The 22,648-nt window shown below is 43.7% G+C and overlaps 1 protein-coding gene across 2 annotated transcripts in view; it reads right to left on the bottom strand.

The window, feature by feature from the left end:
- The window catches only part of NR3C2 (nuclear receptor subfamily 3 group C member 2), a 420,091-nt gene that overhangs the window by 32,625 nt on the left and 364,818 nt on the right, over window positions 1–22,648 (bottom strand). For both annotated transcript variants that reach the window (XM_068989925.1, XM_068989926.1), the window contains 2 exons: window positions 13,196–13,326; window positions 6,280–6,437 (listed from right to left, as the gene is read on the bottom strand). In XM_068989925.1, the coding sequence (XP_068846026.1) occupies window positions 6,280–6,437; window positions 13,196–13,326 (289 nt within the window). The remainder of the gene's footprint in view (window positions 1–6,279; window positions 6,438–13,195; window positions 13,327–22,648) is intronic.

Raw genomic sequence — 22,648 nt, 5'->3', positions numbered from 1 at the left:
TAACATTTTTGCTTCTGAGAAATTCTATTACTATCATCCTTTAATGTTTACTAGCTGTTCATGCACTGGAGAAGGAAATGGCAACCCACTCCAGCGTTTTTGCCTTGAGAATCCCAGGGACAGGGGAGCCTGGTGGGCTTCTGTCTATGGGGTCGCACAGAGTTGGACACGACTGAGGCGACTTAGCAGCAGCAGCAGCAGCAGCAGCAGCTGTTCTACAACCTGATCATAGCATAAAGAGGCCTCTGTCTCCATGAATGAATAGAAGTTGCCAATAAATTCATGAGAAATGTGCCTTCTTCACTAATAGGAAATTAACTGCCACTCCTAGAAATACCTAGAAAGTGCCTGTGTGTACCGAGTTGTTCAGCCATGTCCAACTTTTTGCGACCACATGGACTGTAGCCCACCAGGCTCCTCTGTCCATGGGATTTTCCAGGCAAGAATAGTGGAGTGGGTTGCCATTTCCAGTATTCCTCCAGGTGATCGTCCAAACCCAGGGAGTGAACCCGCATCTCCGTCTCCTGCACTGCAGGAGATCTTTACCTGCTGAGCCATCGGGGAAGAAAGTGACTAGTAATTCTCAATTCCCTCTGGAAGAATAAGGAATCTGTGTGCTTTATATATAACACCCATTTAGAATGCAAAAACACACCCATCCCTAGAAGCCTGGCCACAGCTGCTTTCTTTGAACCCTTTTTTGGGAGGGAGTCTGGTGTTCGGAGGGCTTGGGATTCATTCAAGCTGCTGACCAGTTCAAATACTTGACTCCCAACCTGATCTTTCAGACACTGTTCCTTCACTCACCCTGGCCCTGTTCTGCCAACACACATGTGCACCATGTGGGAGAAAACCGTATGTCCCGAGCACTGTGTACACGTGTCCCCAGATATGTGTGTCCCGAGGCCAGGCATACTAGGCGTGCTGTTCAAACAGAACTTGGATTTACAGGCACAAGGTTCTTGTTTGTGTGACTCTCAGGAACACATGCTCTTTTTCCACAAAGTGACCAGAACGAGGCTCTGAGTACAGAGCCAGTCCTCCTGTAGCTCTTTGTTCCCTGGAAGAAAATTCCACAAATGGTGACTCACTAATTTACTCTAATGAAAAAGCTGCAGGCAGTCTCAAGTCTGAGTAAGCGTGAATGTTAGAAAGGTTCCTCCAGACTTACAATGCGTTTTTCAATGTTCTGTCTGGGATGGGAATATATTAATAAATAGAGCGTTGAAGATGCTTCTGTTAAGCTACTTCTAAGGGCAAACATCTCTGTTTAAAATTAAAGGTTTCAGACTTAAAGTGACTCCAGTGGTTCCCCAAAGAATATTCTCCTTCCAGCAAAAGTGGAGTCAGGTGGATTAGATCTACCCTTCCACCAAAAACAACATAAAAATGGTTTTAGAGATACTACATATCAGTCAATGAAGGACAGTGACCTCTAGAACAAAATAGAAAAGCTTTGTGATGTTGGCATAGACAAAGAATTCTTAGCTACAACACCAAAAACATGATTCATGAAAGAAAAAATAATCAACTGCACTTTCTTAGAACTGAAAATCCCTGCTCTTCAAAAGACATTGATAAGAGAATGAAAAGATAAGCCACAGAGAAAAAATACTTGCAAGTTATATGTCTTACAAAGGAACTGTATCCAGAATATACAAAGAACTCTCAAAACTCAACAATCCAATTACAAGCAAACATCCTAGTTTTTAAAAATGAGAAACAGTTGGACAGATATTTCAGCAAAGAGGACACAGAGATGGTAAAGAAGCATAAGAAAAGATCATTCATTAATCATGAGGGAAATGCAAATCAAAACCATAGGGAGACTCTGGGGCTTCCTTGGTGGCTCAGACAATAAAGAATCTGCTGCAGTGCAGGAGACTCAGGGTTTGATCTCTCTGGGTCAGAAGATCCCCTGGAGAAGGAAATGTCTATCCACTCCAGTATTCTTGCCTGGGAAATCCCATGGACAGAGGAGCCTGGCGGGCTACAGTCCATGGGCTTGCAGAGAGGTGGACATGACTTAGTGACTAAACCAACCACTATTGTTATCTTCGCAACAACTCTATCCTGGAATACAAAATGGTAACCCACTGCAGTATTCTTGCCCAGAAAATTCCATGGACAGAGGAGCCTGGAGGGCTACAGTCACAAAGACGGGTCCTAAAGAGTCAGACACACGACTGAGCGACTAACACTTACTTTCCAGGGAGACATCACCACACAGCTATTAGAATGGCTAAAACTAAAAAGACCAATGATACTGCATGTCAGCAAGGATGTGGGGCAATCTGTATTCACACACACTTCTCGAGGGAATGCACAACTATGCAGCCACTTTGGAAAATAGTTACATACCTACCATATGCCCAGGTCTTCCACGGCCGCTAGTTATTCACTCAAGAAAAAGAAAGCAGTGTCCATGTATCGACACACACACGGTGCACAGCTTTGTGTGTGTGCTTAGTCACTCAGTCGTGTCCGACTCTTTGAAACCCCGTGGACTGTAGCCCGCCAGGCTCCTTTGTCCATGGGGCTTTTCCAGGCAAGAATACTGAAGTGGGTTGCCATGCCCTCCTCCAGGGGGATCTTCCTAACCCAGGGATCGAACCCAGGTCTCCCGCATTGCAGGAGGATTCTTTACTGTCTGAGCCACCAGGGAAGCTCGAGAATACTGGAGTGGGTAGCCTATCTCTTCTTCAGGGGATCATCCCAACTCAGGAATCGAACCAGGGTCTCCTGCATTGCAGGCAGATTCTTTACCAGCTGAGCTACCAAGGAAGCTCAACTTACTCTGAAATTGTCCCTAATTTGGAAACAGTCTAAATGTCCATCAATGGGTGACGGGACCACCAAACTGTGGATTATCTTCACAATGGGAGGTCAGTCAGCAATAAGTAGGAATGAAGTACTGCTATATGGCAACAGCGTGGATGAATCCCCAAATAATTATGCCAAGTGAAGGAAGCCAGATACAACAGGCCACATACTATAACACTGTATGATCCCATAACATGTATCACTAACATACGTCCACTAACATGATTCCACTGACATATATCACCCAACCTACACTGCCGGAAAGCAACCCAGAAAGCAACTGGGGAGGGGGCAGCAGCAGGACAGCTGATGGATGAACACCAACGTCTACTGTAGAGCACAGGGGATGTGCTCAATAGTCTGTGATAAAAGACAGCAGAAAAGAATCTATTTATATATGCATAACTGAGGCACTTTGCTGTACAGCAGAAATTAACAACGGTGTAAATCAAGTATACTTCAGTTTTTTAAAAAGGCGCAAGAGAACTTCTGGAGTGATGGGGATGGCTGCTGTCTTGATTTCAATAATTGTTTCATGGGTGTATACATGTCTCAAACATCCCAAATGGTACGCTTTAAGTATGTTCAGCTTATTTTGTATCAATTTCACCATAATAAAAAAAATACTAAAAACATATTCCTAGGAAGGACTGATGCCAAAGTTCCATTACTTTGGTCACCTGATATGAAGAGCCGATTCATTGGAAAAGATCTTGATGCTGGGAAGGCAAAAGGAAAGGGGAGGAGCAGAGGATAAGATGGTCAGAGAGCATCACCAATCTCAAAGGTCATGAATCTGAGCAAACTCTGGGAGGCAGTGAAGGCCAGAGGAGGCTAGCATGCCGCACCCCACGGGGTGGCAAAGAGTCAGACATGACTTAGCAACTGAACAACAAGACACTGATTTGCTCTGGGAGGGTCTGGCAGGAAATCATCAATTATGATTTAGACATTTGGCAACTGCTTACTTAGTAGCCACTGGCAATCAGCTCACTGAGCTGGTGCTAAAAACAAGCCAGCAGAGGACGGTTTGACACCTTGACTACCGGTGTGGCCTCTGGGGGTTTTCACCATCCCACTGGGCACTGAGATTCCCAAAGGCGTTGAGATTCTTTAAGGCTGTAGATAAACAAGTTTTAACTTCTGCTGTTAAGTCTCATTATATGCAAAGTACTTCAAAGTGTATCACCTTTTTCATGAGATTACATGGTGCCAATTACACACTCATTTTACAACTGCACTTGTGCCTGCCCAATCATTTGCATGAATAAAATAATTCATCAAGAAAGAATCACACCTTCTGCCCCCCGGCCCCCTGCTCCCAGCCCAGGTCTGCTAGGAGAAACAGTGACTGACACTGCCCACCCTGGCAAGCCACCACAGTAACTATCTGCATGAATTATTTTACAACAGGAGGTCCTGTGGAACACAGAACTAACAAGCCACCACCAACTGGAAGCGTTTGGGAAAGGTCTAAAGGAGATGCCACGTGTCCTAACAACCTTCCAGAATCCTGCTCGCTGGAATCCATCTTGGCTGAATGAGGCGCACGCCACCAGGAAGGACTCTGAGTCAGAATGAAGAATAACTGGCCAGAGACAGCCTGGGAACTGACCCCATTACTATAAAACCCGAGACTTCGAGCAACGTGGCAGAACAGTCCTCCTGGCTCCCCAGCCTCCTGCTCTCCACCCAGGAGCCCTTCCCAGTGAAGTCTCTGGCTTTCTCAGCACGCATGTGTCTTTGGATAATTCATTTCTGAATGTCAGACAAGAGCCCACTCTCGATCCTGGAAGGAAGGAAGGAAGTGTTAGGCGCTCAGTTGTGTCTGAGTCTTTGCGACCCCATGGGCTACAGCCCACCAGGCTCCTCTGTCCATGAGATTTTCTCGGCAAGGATACTGGAGTGGGCTGCCATTTCCTTCTCCAGGGGATCTTCCCAACCCAGGGATCGAACCCAGGTCTCCTGCACTGCAGGCAGATTCTTTACTGACTGAGCTGCAAGGGAAGCCCCTCGATCCTGGAAGGGGTCCCCCTTTCTGCAACAGCTCCACTAAGAAAGGCTTTCAACAAAACCAACAGGAGAGAGTAACAGCGCTCCTGATTCCTGGGTGGACGACCCTGCCTCATGCTCTGCTTTCCTTTACTTCCTTTTGTGAGAGTTGTGGACAGCATTGTTGGCTGTGTTCCCCAAAGTCTTGCAGCCCATCATTTATTATCCCTGAGATTTTCCAGTAAGTCATGCTTTGAGGCCACTGATAACTAGCCCAACTATCTATCACTGAATTCACCTTGTGGGAATTTGACTCTTATCATGTGAAATGTTCAGAGAAAATAAAGGCCAGTGTGATATGCACTGGGTCTTCAGTGTAAAAACCCTGGAAAGTGACATTCTTTTATCAACCAACCCCAAAAGACATACCATTCCAGTGGCATAGACAAATCTCTAAAGGATGAACCATTATTTCAGTAGCAACACAATTATAATATTGGTCATCAAGCCTGTCAACACTGTCCTTAGCAACACAGAAATAGTTGAAAAAGGATTTCTTATCCAAATCACATGGGCTGAACTTGGGCAATAAATGTTCCAAAAGAAAGCAAATATAAAAATGTTAAATTAGCATGACCCTGTACAACATTTTTTGAACCAGAACTGAAGAAACTGCTTGCAAAATGAAATGAGAAGCACATTTTAAGTGACATGACAAACCAAGTTATTCGAATCAGTATTTTGTAGAAAGTGCTAACACCTTGACTACATCTGTAATTCAGTAAATTAGAAACAAGCTCAAGAGTTTACTTTGCATATTTACACAAGACAGGAAAGGTGACTCCTATGAAGAACAGTGAGTATAAGATTCTGAATCTGGCAAAGAATGCGATGATCCCAGCTGGCCCTGGACCACTAATAATGTTTTTGAAAGATTGGGTTGTGAGATGAACAGTTGTAGAAGATGGACATTATTTATGCAATGTTAAAGCAAACATTCCCATTAACCAAACATTTCCTAAGTTGCCAGCAGAAATGAGAAACTCGACCTGACACCTGCAACAAATCTGAGGCCCTTCCTTCTCTGGCCCTGAGCTCAGGGTTTTGCCACAATGGCGCCCATTTCTCTTACACTCTGCTCAGGAGGGGAAAGAGCCACACCTTTCACTTTAAATGAAGTTTGTTTCAAAGGTATTCTGAAAAAAAAAATTTTCTTCCTAATCAGTTTTTTTTTAAATTAAAAATGTTGGGATCCTAGTCCCCTGATCAGGAATGGAACGGTATTGGAAGTATAGAGCCTTAATCACTGGATTGAAGGGGAAGTCCCCTAATCAGTTTTTAACCTCTCGTTGCCTCCTGTGGATAATGTACCCCTGTTCTTCCCAAAGCCTCAAGAACTTTCTCAGCTCTCCAGTTTCCCTGGGTCCAGTGTGTGGCTGACAGACGCCAAGAGGCTCTACTTACGTCATGCATGGAGTCCAGAAGCTTGGTCAGTTGGTAGAACCTCTGCCAGCTCTGCCCAGAGTTGCTGGGGCACTTTGTTACCATCTTTCTCAGCTCCTTGATGTAATTTGTCCTCATTTCTTCAAACGCAGCCTGGCTTTTGAGGCCATCCTTTGGAACTGTGGTGAAGGAATACAGACATGTAAGTTCTCAAAGTGGAAATCAGCTTTAGCATCTTCGTGGTTAAATGGCTTAGGCTATTTTGAGGTCGTGAGGCTCACACTTTGAGACTGACACTGAATCTTGCTTACTGCATTTATGAATATGTGTGTGTGTTCAGTTGTGTCTGACTGTGTGTGACCCCACAGACTGCAGCCTGCCAGGCTCCTCTTCCTTTGTCCATGGGATTTTTCTGGCCAGAATACTGGAATGGGCTGCCAGTTCCTTCTCTGGGGGATGTTCCTGACCCAGGGATCGAACCTGCGTTTCCTGCATCTCCTGTACTGCAGGAGGATTCTTTACCACTGAGCCACTGGGGAATCCCTTATGAGTAAACATGGCAGCTATATAACGGTTAACCTCTGTACACACACATACAAACAAGTAACTGGCTTAGCAGGTGTATGTTAGAATGCATTTTGCTTATATTAACTTGCTTCATCTTGACGTCATCTTATGACACAATCATTATATTATCCTCATTCCACAGATGTGGAAGCTGAAGATTGGAGGTTTAATCACTAGCCTAAGGACACAATAAATACATGGCAGAGAAAGAGTAGAAACCTAGGTCTGCTTCCCATGCCTCTTAACCACAATGCTACACTATCCTGTGGCCTGTCATCAAAGGTTTTATGAACCCTTACTTGCCAATACCTCTGATGTAGGAAAATATACTTTGATTTTTCAGGACAACTGGAAGAAACACAGACAATCTAAGCTGGAGCTGAAATTAGAAATTCAAGTTCAAATGTCAGACACTTGGGGAAACTGGCTGTCTATCAGGGGGAGGACATGCTGCAAAGAAGCACTTCCCAGTCTTGTTGCACTAGGATCACATGACCACTGAGGCACTGTCACGTGACCACCCAGACAGCCTGCTGGCAGGTCTGTGCCCGGATTTGTGTGTGTGATGGGTAACAGGACAGTGCTCTACATACAAAACAAGATCAAAAACTCCTGAAGTGAAGAAATCACATTCACCTTTATCTTCAATAAGAGAAAATTAAGAAGTATGTTTTCTGCTTTCCTTGTATACAGCATCCCTGTGTGTATGTGTGTGCGTGCACAGTCATGTCAGACTTTTGCGACCCCATGGAGTGTAGCCCGCCAGGCTCCTCCGTCCATGGAATTCTCAGGCAGGAATACTGGAGTCGGGTGCCATTTCCTTCTCCAGGGGATCTTCCCAACCCAGGGACTGAACCTCGGTCTCCTGCATTGCAGGCAGATTCTTTACCATCTGAGCCACCAGGGAAGGCCTATAGAGTTGCTGCTGCTGCTGCTGCTGCTAAGTCACTTCAGTCGTGTCCAACTCTGCGCGACCCCATAGACGGCAGCCCACCAGGCTCCCCCGTCCCTGGGGTTCTCCAGGCAAGCACACTGGAGTGGGTTGCCATTTCCTTCTCCAATGCATGAAAGTGAAAAGTCAAAGTAAAGTCGCTTAGTCGTGTCTGACCCTCAGCGACCCCATGGACTGCAGCCCACCAGGCTCCTTCATCCATGGGATTTTCCAGGCAAGAGTACTGGAGTGGGGTGCCATTGCCTTCTCCATAGAGTTGCTAGTTTTTTCTAATTAAATGAAAAACATCTCACTGAAAATAATACTTTGAAATTCAGCACCTGTAAGCATAATGAGTGCTTCTGGGACCGGAAAGGAGATGATCTTTCCCAGGACACACGTGAACACGGTTTATGGAGACAGGGAGCGACCTGTGCCTGCATTCTGCGAGGAGATGGAGGGCAGAGCGTAACCTACAGAGGCTCCCTCTGAAAATCTACCTATGTGTTCGCTTTTGTTCACTACAGCCAATAAGCACTTATGCTTTAACTCTGACAAATAAAGTCACTGAGGACTTTCATTTTTGGAAGATGAAGATGAGAAAAATTCATCTTGTGATAGTAATAGTCTGAGTATGAAATTGCTCTTACTTTCATTTCTCAATTGCACATGCTATTTGCTCATTTATCGTAAGTGGTAGCAATAAAAAATTCACTTGGGTCATCAGCTCTTCAGAACAGCTAAGTATGTTTTTGAGTGTTACATGTAACCCCGGGAGTCAAGAATACCACTGCTCCCAAATAAACCCTGTTGTCCTATATAAAGATATGGATTATCTTGCAAATTAACTTCACACATGATGTTAATGACCTCCTTGAGTTTCAATTGTTGAGGCTTTTGGTTTGTGGTTTATCTTTTTTGAGGGGAAAAAATAAATCCCTTGTAGGCACTGCACACATTCCTGAGGCTGCCACAATATTAGTTGTGGTTTCAAATATTTGACATTCACAATCAGAATTAAATGTCCTTCATTATGTAACAGTTTTTTTCTTTCAAATTAAACCCTTGTTTTAAAAGTATTTAAAAAACATAAAGAAGAATGGTAATAGGTAGAATGTTAACTGTGAAACTACAGATTCACTTTCTACCAAAATTTTATGGTTAACCCAAAACTTTATAAAAGAAACTGAGAGTTTATATATAAAAGCTTTCACAGCCCACTTATTGATACACATTTTTTTAAAGTTTCAAAATGTTATGGAGTAAACCTTTCATTTTTCAATACAGATACTTATGGATATAACACATTTAAAAAATTACCTAAAATTAGAATGGAGTGAGTACATTTCATGACTATATTTCAGTGCTATTTGGTGCAGCTACTGAGATTAACCAAAAGCTTTCATATTTCTGACAGTTGTGTTATCAAAAATTCTCAAGAGTATGATCAACTTGTGTCAAATATTACTTGTGTTTTACTGCTGTGACTGAAATATATTGTACCAGTTTCCCAGCCAGATATTTTAGAAGTTGAAACAGACCCACAAATAAAAGAGAACTTAGGCAAAACCTCAAATTTTGGAGGTCTGCCTAGATTCTCTGAATTTACTTATTAAATGCAGCCGGGCTCCTGGAAACCATCCAGAATCCATGGGCTGGAGAAGAGCAAAGAGACAGCTGGGTGGGAAGCTGGTTTGCTTTCCTGTGTGAGCAAAAAGAACATGATCTTGATGTCACAGCTTAACTTTCCTCATATACCGGACATCAGGTGTATAATGTAACCTTCTAAATAAGAAGAAAAATTTTCATACACTCTATCAGAGATTAGCAAGATAAGCTTACTAGAGCCTTAAGTTTTCATGATTTGTACAATTCTTTACTTCTGTTCTCCTGGTTTTTTATTTTACTTTTTCTGCATCAATAAAAATCAGCCTTGAATGTACTGAATTACCTGGAAGCTAATAAATTAATTTGGGGAGCTAAATGGTATCAGAATTGATTGTAAGGTTGACTGATTAAATGGATGTAAAAGGACAAGACACCAGTAACAGTTGAGTGGCCAATGTTTACAAAGGATTATTATCATGAACATTTTTAGAAAAAAATTTAAATTGTATCACCCATCTGATATTTTTTTCCTTTTTTCTTTTTTGAAGTTTCTTCTAACAGTTAATGATACAGCTTGGAAAGGGGACTAAAATCACTGTTGCTGAATTTAAAGAGTACATTTCCAGGGAATTCTGTGGCAGTCCAGAGGTTAGGACTCTGCTTTCACAGCTGAGGGTGCAGGTTCAATCCCTGGGCAGGGAACTAAAAGTACACTTCCCAAGTTATGTTCTAGAAAGGATAAGCTGGGAGCCTCAGAAACCCTGAAGAACAATGGAGCAGGGAGAAGAGCTTGGTTCTGCTGAGCCTGTGGACAGAGGATTGCAAACACAAGCTCCTGAATGTGGGCTGAGCATATAGTGAGGAGCGGTGGGTACTGAGGACTGGTGGGGCCTGCGGTAAACTGGGGAGAGCACGGGCTGCCTGTGCAATCAAAGTCCATGAAAGTCAAACACGACAACAGGCCGAAAGCAACCTGAAAAGCCTTGCTGGCCAAGCGAAACACAGCTGAGACACGGTGAACCCACCGCCCTCCCAGGCGGCTGGTCCGTCTCGCTGCTGGAGTGCAGCCCAGCCGGCTCACCCGCCCCCTCCCTGCGGCTGTCCCCTGTTGCCAGCCTGCTTTCCACCCTTGCATCCGGCTGGAAGGGAAGGCCAAAGCCCTGGGTCTGAGTCCTAATTCACCAAGAAGGCTGCACAAGTCACACCCGCACGCCTCTGTTTTGTCCACTTTAGATAAGTTAGCAGTCTTGCAGCGTTAGATCAGATGATGGATGGAAAACCTCTTTGGAAACCGAGAGACACTAGATGTGTGTAGAGCGGATACTGACACATCAGCCCCTGCCTCCCCCCTTCCTGCCCTGCTAGGTGCAGGCTTCACTCTTCCCCAGACCCCATCCCTCCGTGCTGGGATCAGCATCTTTTCTTATCCATTCTATCCAAGATGCTTGGCTGCTCATGCCACTCACTTCCAAATGGCTCTACTGAAAACCCTTCACCGCAGCCACTAACTCCTGGGCCCTGGGGGGAGGGCTGGGCATGTCTCAGATGCTCCTTTCAGCTTCCCAGGGGTCATGCAACAGCCTCCCCTCCTCCGAAGTCGGCGCCACTCGCCCTGGTGTCCTGGCACCCAGAACACTTCTCCTTCTCCTCAGTGGTCACGGCACTCGGTTCTGAGATTTCCTCTCCAGCCTGTCTCCTGCCACCATCCCAGCCTCACCCTCATCTGATGAGAGCTTCCTCAGATTCCTTCCCCTCTGTTTGGAAAGGCTTGGGCTGCTGTCAGGGGAAGAAGCGTTTAGCATCCCTGCCAAGGCTAACCCTGCCTCCCTCGTCTCTTCTGGCTCCTTCTGCCATCGTGGTCTCTCCTCTCATGCTTGGCTCCAGATGTCCGAAGCAGCTTCCCATCAATCTGCAAGTCCCTGGCCGTCTGGCACCTGCCTGATGCTGCATGGTCAACCCCAGTGGGCTTCTGTCGGCATTCCTGGCTTCCATTGGAAGCTCTGCCATGAGTCACGCCTCTGGGAAGCCTTGAACTCTTGGCCCTCTGCCAGCTCCTCTGCCTCCCTGATGGTTCTCCCTGTCCCTCAGCACTGTGTTCCTCCTTTCTAGCACCTCAGTGGGTCTTCCCGCTTCTTCCTGTGCCTCGGCAACCCCACTTGCCATTGGACTTTCCTGTTCAACAAGGATCATGTCAAGCTTATATGTCAATACCCAAATTTGTTTTCTGAGTTTGAGTCCCCCAGTTTCCCCCTCTTTAGGCCTCTCTCTGAGGCTATGCACGCTCAGTCACTCAGTCATGTCCAACTCTTTGCAACCCCATGGACTGAAGCCTGTCAGGCTCCTCCGTCCATCAGATTCTCCAGGCAAGAAGACTGGAGTGGGCTGCCATCACATCCTGCAGGGGATCTTCCTGACCCAGGGGTGGAACCCACATCTCCTGTATCTCCTGCATTCGCAGGTGGGTTCTTTACCACTCAGCCACCTGGAGAATTCATTTTACCTCTGTAAAATCCGCTCCAATCCCAACAAGAATGCATTTCTCCTCACAGTATCACTACCACCTCACAATCATCTCTGCCCTCAAAACCCGGGTTGCTTCTGACCCAGACCATTTTGCGCCCCGTTCTTGTCAAGGCTGACTCTGCAGTGTGTCTTGAATGCATCTGGTGCTGTCAGCAAGCTACCCACCACCATTAAGAAAGTGAAAGTGTAGTCGCTCGGTCATGTCTGACTCTTCGTGACCCCGTGGACTATAGCCCACCAGACTCCTCTGTCCGTGGAATTTCCCAGGCAAGAATACACCAGTATTCAAGCTGTTATTTTAACAGCCTCACAGCAGGTCTCTGGGCTTCCAGTCTGGCTCAGTTCTGTGTCTGACTTGGCCTCTCTCTCTCCTCATCCCATTCCCTTTCCTTCAGTCTATCTACTGCCAGACACATCTTCACGAAGCCATGAAGGACCCCTTGGGCCATGTCAGCCCACTGCCCAGAGCCTTCTGGACCACACTCCCCTGCTTGCCTAACAGACAGCAGATGTCTTCAAGAGGTGGGAATCTTCCGGTTCAATCTACAGGGCAACCATGCCTCCCCAATCCAATAGTACCTGATATGCCTTGAAAAATTAGTGGATACATAAATGAGATAAAAAACAAAAATCATAAACAGGCAAAACAACTCGCCAGAGCTAAGCACTATTATGTGGGTCTGCTTCCCACACCACCACGCTCTCTCATGCTCCCCAGCAGGGAGGTCAGCTCATGCCTCGGACTCAATCCCTCACCTTGGCAAAGCTCTCTGAGATGAAGCTTCATCAAGAGTCCTCCGATGCCAAGAAGTGAGCATGTGTTTCCCTCCTCTGAGTCCCCAGGACAAGTCTTTATCATGGCAGACAATCACTTTCCACAGTGTATTAAAATTACCTTGAATTTATCTTACAGGAGATAGTGAAGGACAGGGAAGACTGGCATGCTGCAGTTTATGGGGTCGCAAAGAATCGGACATCACTCAGCGACTGAACGACAAAAACAAAAACTCCCCGAGGGGTGAGACTGTGCCTCATTTATTCTGGTAGTTCCTGAACTGCCCAGTCCGATCATACACATAACAGACACTTAACGAATCCTTAGTGGCCAGATGGGTGAAGGGATCAAGGCAGATGCATCACCCAAACTCTGCAAGTAACTTAATTCATCCTGCACCAAAGCCCTCTGCCCACCTCCTCTTCCTTTTTTTTTCTTTTAAATACTGACTACCTGGCCCTAGAAATAGGCTAGTCTCCGAAAGCAAAGATGATGTGACAGCGTAAAAAAGTGCCAGTTGGACATCAATTTACTTGTGCTCAGCAGCAGCAACACTTTCATTACGGTGTATTCCTCGAAGGTGAGCTGCAGCCGGACAAACTGAAGGCTGATCTGGTGCATCCCCTGGCAGAGTTCATACATGGCAGACTGGTGCATCTTCTCTCTGCAAAGGAAAAGCAAAGATGTCTGAGATTGGGAGGTCCAGGACCAGACCCAGACCAGCAGCCCCAGGGAGCCCACAGAGAAATCTGAGTCTGAGTTATGCCTTTGGCTTCAATGCAGAGCAGGCGTGTATTTGCAAGAGAAGTCAGCTGCCTCGCATGGTGGCTGGTAAACTGCCTCTCAACCAACCTAGCCAGGCTGTTTATTCGTCCCCTGGGAGAATGTCAGAAGCACCGAAACCAACCTTTTTCAAAGTGTGCCATGACTCCACTTTACATCAAGGGTGATAATGTGTGATGGTGCTGTGTGTGATCCTGAGATCGTCCACGGAGTGGAGACGCTGCTGTGACGTGGGGTGAAGCCCAGAGATTCCAAGCCCTTACTGTTTGGAAGAGCTGTGTTGGATGCTATGGAAACATGACAAGGATGACCAGTCTCATTTCCACATGGACCTCCATTACCCTCTCATAGAGGTCGTGAAATGTGCCTGCTAACGCTTTGCAGCAACACATTTAAGAAGACAAACCAGGCACTTCCCTGAAAGTTCAGTGGTTAAGACTTCACATTCCAAGGCAGTGGATGTGGGTACAACCCTTGGTTGGAAAGCTAAGATCCCACATGCCTTGTGGCCAAAAAACCAAAACATAAAATTGAAGCAATACTGTAACAAATTCAATAAAGACTTAAAAAAAGAGAAACTGAATTTTGAAAAATGAAGGGAAATCAGACAACATTTAAAAAGATTCCTCAAATGGAATCTCTCTGGTCCAGAAGAAGATGATTTGGGAATCTGTATGAAACATACACATGTCCATTCAACCAACCAACAGAGCCACTCTCTATGCCCAAATCCAGTGTTTCCATAAAAATCCACAAGATATTACAACAGAAGTCATGATTATCTCTTTCCATGAGAAGGCATGCAGGCATCATTTAATTGCTCAGATGTTTTCCCTCAAAGTGATAAATCCTCTGGGAGGCCCTGGGCAAGTACCAAGTTATGATGACCAGAAAGAAATGAGTGAAAAAGAGTGCCTGGGAAATTCCATGGATGGAGGAGCTTGGTAGGCTGCAGTCCATGGGGTCGCCAAGAGTCGGGCACGACTGGGCGACTTCACTTTCACTTTTCACTTTCATGCATTAGAGAAGGAAATAGCAACCCACTCCAGTGTTCTTGCCTGGAGAATCCCAGGGACAGGGGAGCCTGGTGGGCTGGCGTCTATGGGGTCGCACAGAGTCGGACACGACTGAAGCGACTTAGCAGCAACAGTGAGAAACAGGCCTGTTGACTCAGGCCATAGACACAGAGGAGTTGATGATGGCTGATCCACTTCTATGAGTGACTGAACGCAGGTGAGTGTCTGTGGCAAAGCCACTCTGGGATCCCTCTTCCAGGGTGCACTCTTGGATTCCAATGGCAAAATTCTCTCTAAAAGCCATTTGTAAAAAACTCATCATTTTCTTGGTATTATTGCTGTATGTTTTTCTTTCCCCGTAATAAGCCAGGAGATATTTTTAACCATTAAAAATTAAAACAAATTTTTTTTAATTTACGAAATTTTGAATTTAATTAAAATTTTAATAAAAAATGCAGCATGTTGGATCTTATTTTCCCTACCAGGGATCAAACCTGTGACCCCTGCATTGGGAACACAGAGTCTTAACCACTGGACTGCCAGGGAAATCCTTTTAATTGAAGTATAGTTGATTTACAATGCTGTGCTAATTTCTGTTCTGCAGCAAAGTGATTCAGTTATACATATATATACACACACACACATTCTTTTTCATATTGTTTTCCATTATGGTTCATTGTGGGATATCGAATATAGTTCCCTGTGCTACAGTAGGACCTTGTGGTTTATCCATTCTATATATCATGCTTTGCGTCTGCTAATCCCAAACTTCCAATCCTTCCCCACCCACCCGCCTTGGCAACTACAAGTGTATTCTCTGTATCTGTGAGTCTGTTTTTGTTTCATAGATAGGTTCACTTGGGTCATATTTTAGATTCTGTATATAAGTGGTATCACTTGGTATTTGTCTTTTGGGGAGCTATTTCTAATTAAGGAAATATTTTCAAAACACTTGCACACACATCCAAACCCAAACACACAGAGAAAAACAGCGGGAGACTACGGATCCACCATGAAGGATTAAGAATGCAAATATATGCTAATATCTTTGCCATACTTGCTTCAGATCTTTAAAAAGGGAACTCGGCCTAGTTAAGTCCTGCTCTGCCTCCCTCCTTGTCCCATTCATCTTCCTCACTCACGAAAGGAACCACCCACCTTGGGAGATTCCCATTTCCTCTCAGATATGTACACTTTACGCACATGTATGTATTCATAAAAACAGCACCCAGTACTACTTTGTTTTATGTAAAGTTAAAATTAGGTATGCACCTCCTTCTGCAACTTATTTTTATTCAATGTTGTGATTCTGCGCTGTATCTGTTTTAATACAGGTAACTCCAAGTGAAGTCATTTTCTCTGCAGCGCCTTTCATTTGTCTGAACACACCACAGTTTGCTAATCCCTTCCACTCCGGATGGACACCGGGGTTGTTTCCGCTTTATGGCTATTACGGATGAGGCCCCAGGGACACCCTTGGGTGTTTCTCTAGGATATAGGATGAAAATAGAACTGCTGAGTCATGGATGTGTGCACAGCTGCTGCTTTCATTCCAACCAGGAGGAGATGAGATGTCCTTTTGTTCCAAGTCCGGCCAACACTCGTCATTAACCCGTTTGAATTGTTTCTGCTACTTGATGAGGGCTGAAAGGTTAGGCCCACTATTGCCTTTATTTGCAGGGTCATGATCACCAGCAGGCTGAACATTTTTCAAATGTTTTTTGACCATCTGAGTTTCTTCTTTTGTGATTTGTCTTTTCATATCTTTAAATACTTTAAGCTTTTTTCCTCCTTCTATCACCAATCTTTATTCATAATTTTTTTGCCTTATAATTTTTGTCTGATATTAATATTGTTTCTTCCGTATTCCCTCTGGCTCTTTCTTTTGCTCTCTCTTTAGAATTTGCCTGGGGACGTCTCTAGTGGTCCAGTGGTAAGGACTCTGTGCTCTCACTGCGAGGACCCAGGCTCCATCCCTGGTCAGGGAACTAGGATTCCACAAGCCACATGGTGCAGTCAAAAGGAAAAAAAAAAAAAAAGAATTTGCCTGGAATGCCCTTTAAAAAAATCCCTTGTTTACAAAGTCCCCACATAATTATATTTCACACAAGTTGCTTACAAACAGCAAAAAGCTGAATTTAAAAAGTCTCTGTTTTATAATAGCCTGGTTTAATCTGTTTTCATTTATCATGATTATTGATTTATTTGGAATTTTTTCCTACCATTTTAACTTCCTCTCCTCCTTTCCGTCTTTCTACTTCGTTTCCTTTTATTAAATGGGTCCAGCTTAAAAAAAATTTATTTGCTCATCTACTGGATTTGGAAGGTTCACATTCTATTTTTACTCTTAAAATAATTAAGTTATGAACGTGCATATTTAAAAATCTAAAGTTAATCAACAGCTTTTCCATGAGGAACAGAAAAAATGTAGAGTACTTTATCTTTGGCCTACTGCGTCCCATTTTCACGGTATCACTCTTCAGTATCTAAACTTCCACTAGTTTTCAAATTCCTGCCGAAGTCTCTCTCTCTCTCTCTCACATCCACACCTCATGTCTGTTTAGAGTTACGAATGTTATTTCCTTGATCACTGCTGTTAACTGCACTTCTCTCCTTACTACTGGGTTGGTTCAATTTCTTACTGAGGAATATATATATACACATATATAATTAAATTCTGCAGCAGTCAATCACTGAATGTTGAAATCTCTCAGTCTTGCTATGCCTGAGAGTGTTTGTTATTTCACCTGCATTCTGGAATGGTAGTTTCACATTATAGATTTCTAGTGTGGTAGCCTCCTTCGGTACTTTGAGGATAGTATTCCACTACACCTGGATCTTCTCCACCACTTCTGGGAAGTTTCTTGTTGGTCTAATTGTCTTTCCCTTATAGGGAGAGAACTAGTACTTTCTCTTGGGAGCTTAATAAAAACTTGCTGTTTATTTTGATGCCTGCAGTTTCAATATGAGGAACTGAAGTATACACTTATTTTTACTCCTGTTGCTCAGGATTCAGTGTCCTTATTTGATTGGATGACGCAGTTATTTCTTCAGTTCTGAAATGTTCTTAGACATTGTTTCTTCAAATATCACTCCATCCCCCCGTTTTTCCTTTTCGAACTCCTACTCGTGGGTTAGACCTTCTCACTGAATCTTCTGCATTAACCACCGTTTCATATTTTCTATCTTCTCATCTCTTTGTACTGCGTCCCAGGTGGCTTAGTGGTAAAGAACCCGCCTGCCAATGCAGGACACAAAAGAGATGTGGGTTTGACTCTGGGGTCGGGAAGATCCCCTGGAGGAGGGCATGGCAACCCACTCACATATATATTCTTACCTGGAGAACCCCATGGGCAGAGGGGCCTGGCGGGCTATGGACCATAGGGTCACAAGGACTCGACATAACTGAAGCGATTCAGCACGCACACCCACACGGCATTCTAGGTGGCTTTCTCATCTGTTTTCTAATATTTTTTTAATTTTTTTGTGTAATCTGTTTAATGTCTACGACATTTTGATTTCAATGTTTTTCCTGTCTTGGGCTTGCTTGCTGAACTGTGTCTGAGTCTTTGTGACCCCACGGACTGGAGCCTGCCAGGCTGCTCAGTCCCAGGGATTTCCCAGGCAAGAATATTAGAGCACACTGCCATTTCCTCCTTCGGAAATGGCAGGCTAGGTGCCTAGAAACACTTTAGTTTTTCCTCAAACATTTCTGTTATTTTCCATGAGATACTTTGTACTTTATGATTATATCTCCTTTCTCTAAATCATACCTTATCTATTATATCTAAATACTTTCAACATGTTTAGTTTATAGTTGGTTTAAAATGTTTTAAATTCATTTTGGGGGGATGCTCATAAGCCTGTCCAGCATGTTTTATTAAGGCATATACTGTTTTCTGGGTGAATCCCAGGGGCACTGTCCTGTGGAAGGGACTCTACAGGAAGTTTTAGCATTTATAGCTATCAGGGGTACAAGCATTTCACTTGATCCGGACCAGTTTAGATGCTAAATTTTCAGCTTAATTGCTTTTTGCAAGACTCGTGTAGTTTAAATTTGGACTCCACACTTGACGTGATGCAGGATTGCGGCTCTTGCTTCTTTCAGCTTCCTTGCCACGTCCCTGGGCTGGCGGGCTGGCGGGCTGGCTGGGCTTACTGCCCCTGCTTGTCGACAGTGAAGTCTTTTCAGAGCCTGAGGGCTCCATTTCAGGCCCAGCCTTGCTGGACCGTACATTCTCCTGTCCTGTTCCTGTTGTCTTCTAACACCCATCCCTAAGGCGTTTTTCTACATCCAAAAGTCTGACGGCCATGTGTAGCTAGCTTTAACTCCAAGCTGAACTACTCTGGCTGTGAATTCTCTGTTCTTACACCTGTGTTTTGTTTTGTTTTTTTCTTTTGAGCTTGGTTATATATTTAAGATCTTTTAAAATACAAAATTTCTATGTATTTTGTACACAGAGGGGGAAAAAAAAGGCTCACTTCACTCTCACCATTCCAATTGCTAACTTTAAGCTTCTTAAAGGCAAGATCCATGTCTGATTGACCTTTGTGAAGGTCAAAGAGTCAGATAGGCAAGTGCCCTGTGTCCATCTTTATGCAAAAGTGTTTCACGAATGAATGAGAGAGAAGGAAAGCCAAAAGGGAAGAGGACAAGCGAAGACAGTCAAATCAATGACAGACACACAGATGCACATGTGATAGTGATGATTAGAGAAAGGTAACACTGAAAATTCACAGAAAGATCAAGTGGCTAATAAACTAGATACTGCTTTTGTTAAGTTCTTGAAAAGTTTCTAAGAACAAAAGGCGAGATATAGGTTGTAAAACGGGGTGAAGCGGACAGCAAATCTGGATGTCTGTGGAATATAATGCAACACATATTTGATGACACGCAGTTTAAAAAGTGCACTCCTAAGCACTTGATCCCTTCAGCTTCCCTGTGCTGGAGGCAGAACAGACATCCTTGGCTTTGCCCCAGTAGGGGGTAGAAATGCATGGCCCATGGGCCCCTGAGTGTGCCGGTTTTATGAGCCTGGCATCATGTCACTTCTGAGATCTAGGCTTATCATATGTAAAACTGGGAATTAACACTAAATTCCACTGTGCAGAGTTGTAGGGAGCAACTCTACAGAGTTCTTAAATTATAAAGCCCTCTATGAACATTAGCTTTTGCTGCTGCTGTCATGGGGAGAACAAAATGCTTCTTGGGAGACCAATAATCATTTTGGTTAAAACAGACCAAGAAAAAATCAAATTCTTAAAATTACTTTTCAGGAAAATAAGACTGCATTCTTGTTGTTATTTCTACACACAGCATGGTAAATAAATCAGGAGAAAAACCAGAGAGGATGCAGATTTTCAGGAAGGCAGAGGTGACTTGCCCAGGGTAGAACAGGAAGACAAAAGGTCTCATGCCAAAGTGTTTCTATTATCAGATGTGTTAGTAAAACACCCACACAGAGTAAAGACTGCTTACAGAGAGACCTCAGATTCTACTTGAAAAACAGATCAGAATGTTAATGTGTAACAACACACCTAAAAAAAGCACTTTTTTTGGTCACCTGTATAGGAAAAGCATCTCTTTAACTCTTTCTTGAGGCATTATTACCTGAATAATCCCCATCGTTTTCAGAGCTATCACTTATGGAATGCCTACCATACCAAAATTTCGTCTTGTTAGTTCTCATAATGCCTTGTGCAGACTCATTCTCATGTTCGTGACAAGGAAATAATTTAGGTACACAATCGAGCCTTGGACTTAAACTCAGGTTTTTTTCTTCAAAACACAGGCCTCTGCATATGAGCCAAGCAATTCCTGAAGGACCGGCCCCCATTATGCAGCAGTGGAAAAGACTCGCAGTGAAGAGCACAGCACTCTGTATCCATGAAACTGGGGAAATCTGTACTGAACTGGTCACCACAGCAGTGACTGGAATAAGAGATAAAGCCAAAATGATCCTAGATTATGAACAGAGTTCCTCAAAAGACAACTTGAAGAGGCTAATGAGGTGAAATGAAAGTCACTCAGTTGTGTCCAACTCTTTGTGACCCCATGGACTGTCCACGGAATTCTCTAGGCCAGCATACTGGAATTAGTAGCCTTTCCCTCCTCCAGGGGATCTTTCCAACCGAGGGATCGAACCCAGGTCTCCGGCATTGCAGGCGGATTCCTTACCAGCGTAGCCACAAGGGAGGCCCTGAAGAGGCAAAGATGTTCTTAAAATAGACCTCCAAGAGATGAACTCCTTTCTGACAGACATATCCTCTCCACTCTGTTTAAGTCCATGCCATGAGATGGCGGGAACTGGATTACTTTCAGGCTCCTGACTCAAGAGAACCACCTGAAGCTGTTTTCAGCCAAGTTAACATCCCAGTCGCACTGACTTCATCCTTCTTCACTCTAGTTCCAATTCAGAGACTCTTATGGCTGAGCGATTCAACCACCTCCATCATAAACACGGCTCCCCAGCTAAGCCTGCGCACCACAACTGCTGAGCCCACGCTCTGCAGTAAGAGAGGCCACCACAATGAGAAGCCCTGGCACCACAGCCAAGAGTCGGCCCCATTTGTCACAACTAGAGAGAGGACCCAGTGCAGCCACACGTGAACAGAAAGGGGAAAGTCCCTCAGGCCTCTTCCTCTCTCCACGCTGCTGGCGCAGTCATTTACAGCTCTCTCTCAGAGCGTCTCTTTACAACTATAAAGAGGTATTTGGTACCTCAAATGTTTTGCTATTGCATTTGCTCACTTGTTTATATTTTGCTCCCCATTATGTGGTAAGATTTTGTTTTTCCAATTCCATTACTGCTGCCACTGCATGAAATTGAGTTCTCTAAATGAAGAGTGCTGTGTACTCAATATAGCTTGAAATTTCAAGAAAATAGGCCATCTTAAAAACACATTTTACATCACATCATTTTTTGCACAATTAGATTAAATGCACAGAAATTTAACGTACATCCAAAGAAGTGGAAACAAGGACAATCTTTTCAGCATGATATGGGGATTAATTTTACAACAACATAAAAATTATCTCTGCTACCTGCTTTTATTCATTAGATAATCTTACCTCAATCTGACTAAAAAAAAAAAAAACACGTAAAAATACACAGACTACTTTGGGAAAGAGATGAAATTTGTATAAATTTGTACAAAAAATAAAAGTAAATGCAAAAGTTACCTGTGAACAGTGGGGCTGATATAGAGCCAGTAGGAGATTTTTGATGTAGGAAACAGCCCTGTATTAAGGTGAACATCAGACCCGACAGTCACTGGTCTCTACTTCTAAATGTGGATACAACATCGTTTATAAACATCGTCTCATTTGTAGGAATAGCACAAACTCCAATTTTAAATAAACACAATAACAAAATAGTCACAGAGACCCAGTTTCAATGCAAAGACCTTAGGCTTAAATCCATGAGAATGACAGTTCTAAAATATTCTCAAAGAAACTCTTAAAAAAGAGAAAAAGAAAGAAACATTTCAATTGTCTTATTTTCTCAAACTAGGAAACCAATTTTATTCACAGCTATAACTTTATCTGGTCCTTTCTTAGACACCTATTACACTAAATTGAAATCATATGATCATTTGGAAATAGTTTTAAGATACTATATTAAAACAATCTAATGTCTCTAAACTTGATTTACTTGGAACAAAAGTGAAGAATCAAAGAATGAGAAAATACTTTTTTTTTCTTTTGCAAGAATTCTGAGTAGGATATAGAATTTACTCTCATAATAAAAGGGGGAATTAGAGGGCCTTCTCTGCTTGTCCAGTGATGAAGAATCTGCCTTCCAGTTCAGGCGACTTGGGTTCAATCCCTGGTCAGTGAACTAAGATCCCACATACCTTGGAGCAACTGAGCTCTCGTGCCACAGCTACCGAGCCTGCAAGCTGCAACTGGAGAGGAGTCTGCACGCCACAATGGAAGAGCTCATGTGCCACAACCAGGACCCGATGCAGCCAAATAAATAAATACTTTAAAAAAGAGTGGGATTTAGAAAAAGGCCCATTTAAATCAGAGTGGGAAGGGCTTCACAATTTAAATGATTTGCATGGTAGTTGCCTGCTTTTAACTTAGTGGCTAAATGATGTGAACAACTGTGTGTCTACGGGATCCATGTGTTCTTGCTATATTATATGATAATGGTTTTGCCCTATTTCACATTATGAGGATAG

This window comes from Capricornis sumatraensis, chromosome 17 (assembly GCF_032405125.1).
Source record: "Capricornis sumatraensis isolate serow.1 chromosome 17, serow.2, whole genome shotgun sequence".
In the NCBI taxonomy this organism is placed as follows: Eukaryota; Metazoa; Chordata; class Mammalia; order Artiodactyla; family Bovidae; genus Capricornis; species Capricornis sumatraensis.
This window is presented reverse-complemented; position numbering and strand designations above follow the sequence as displayed.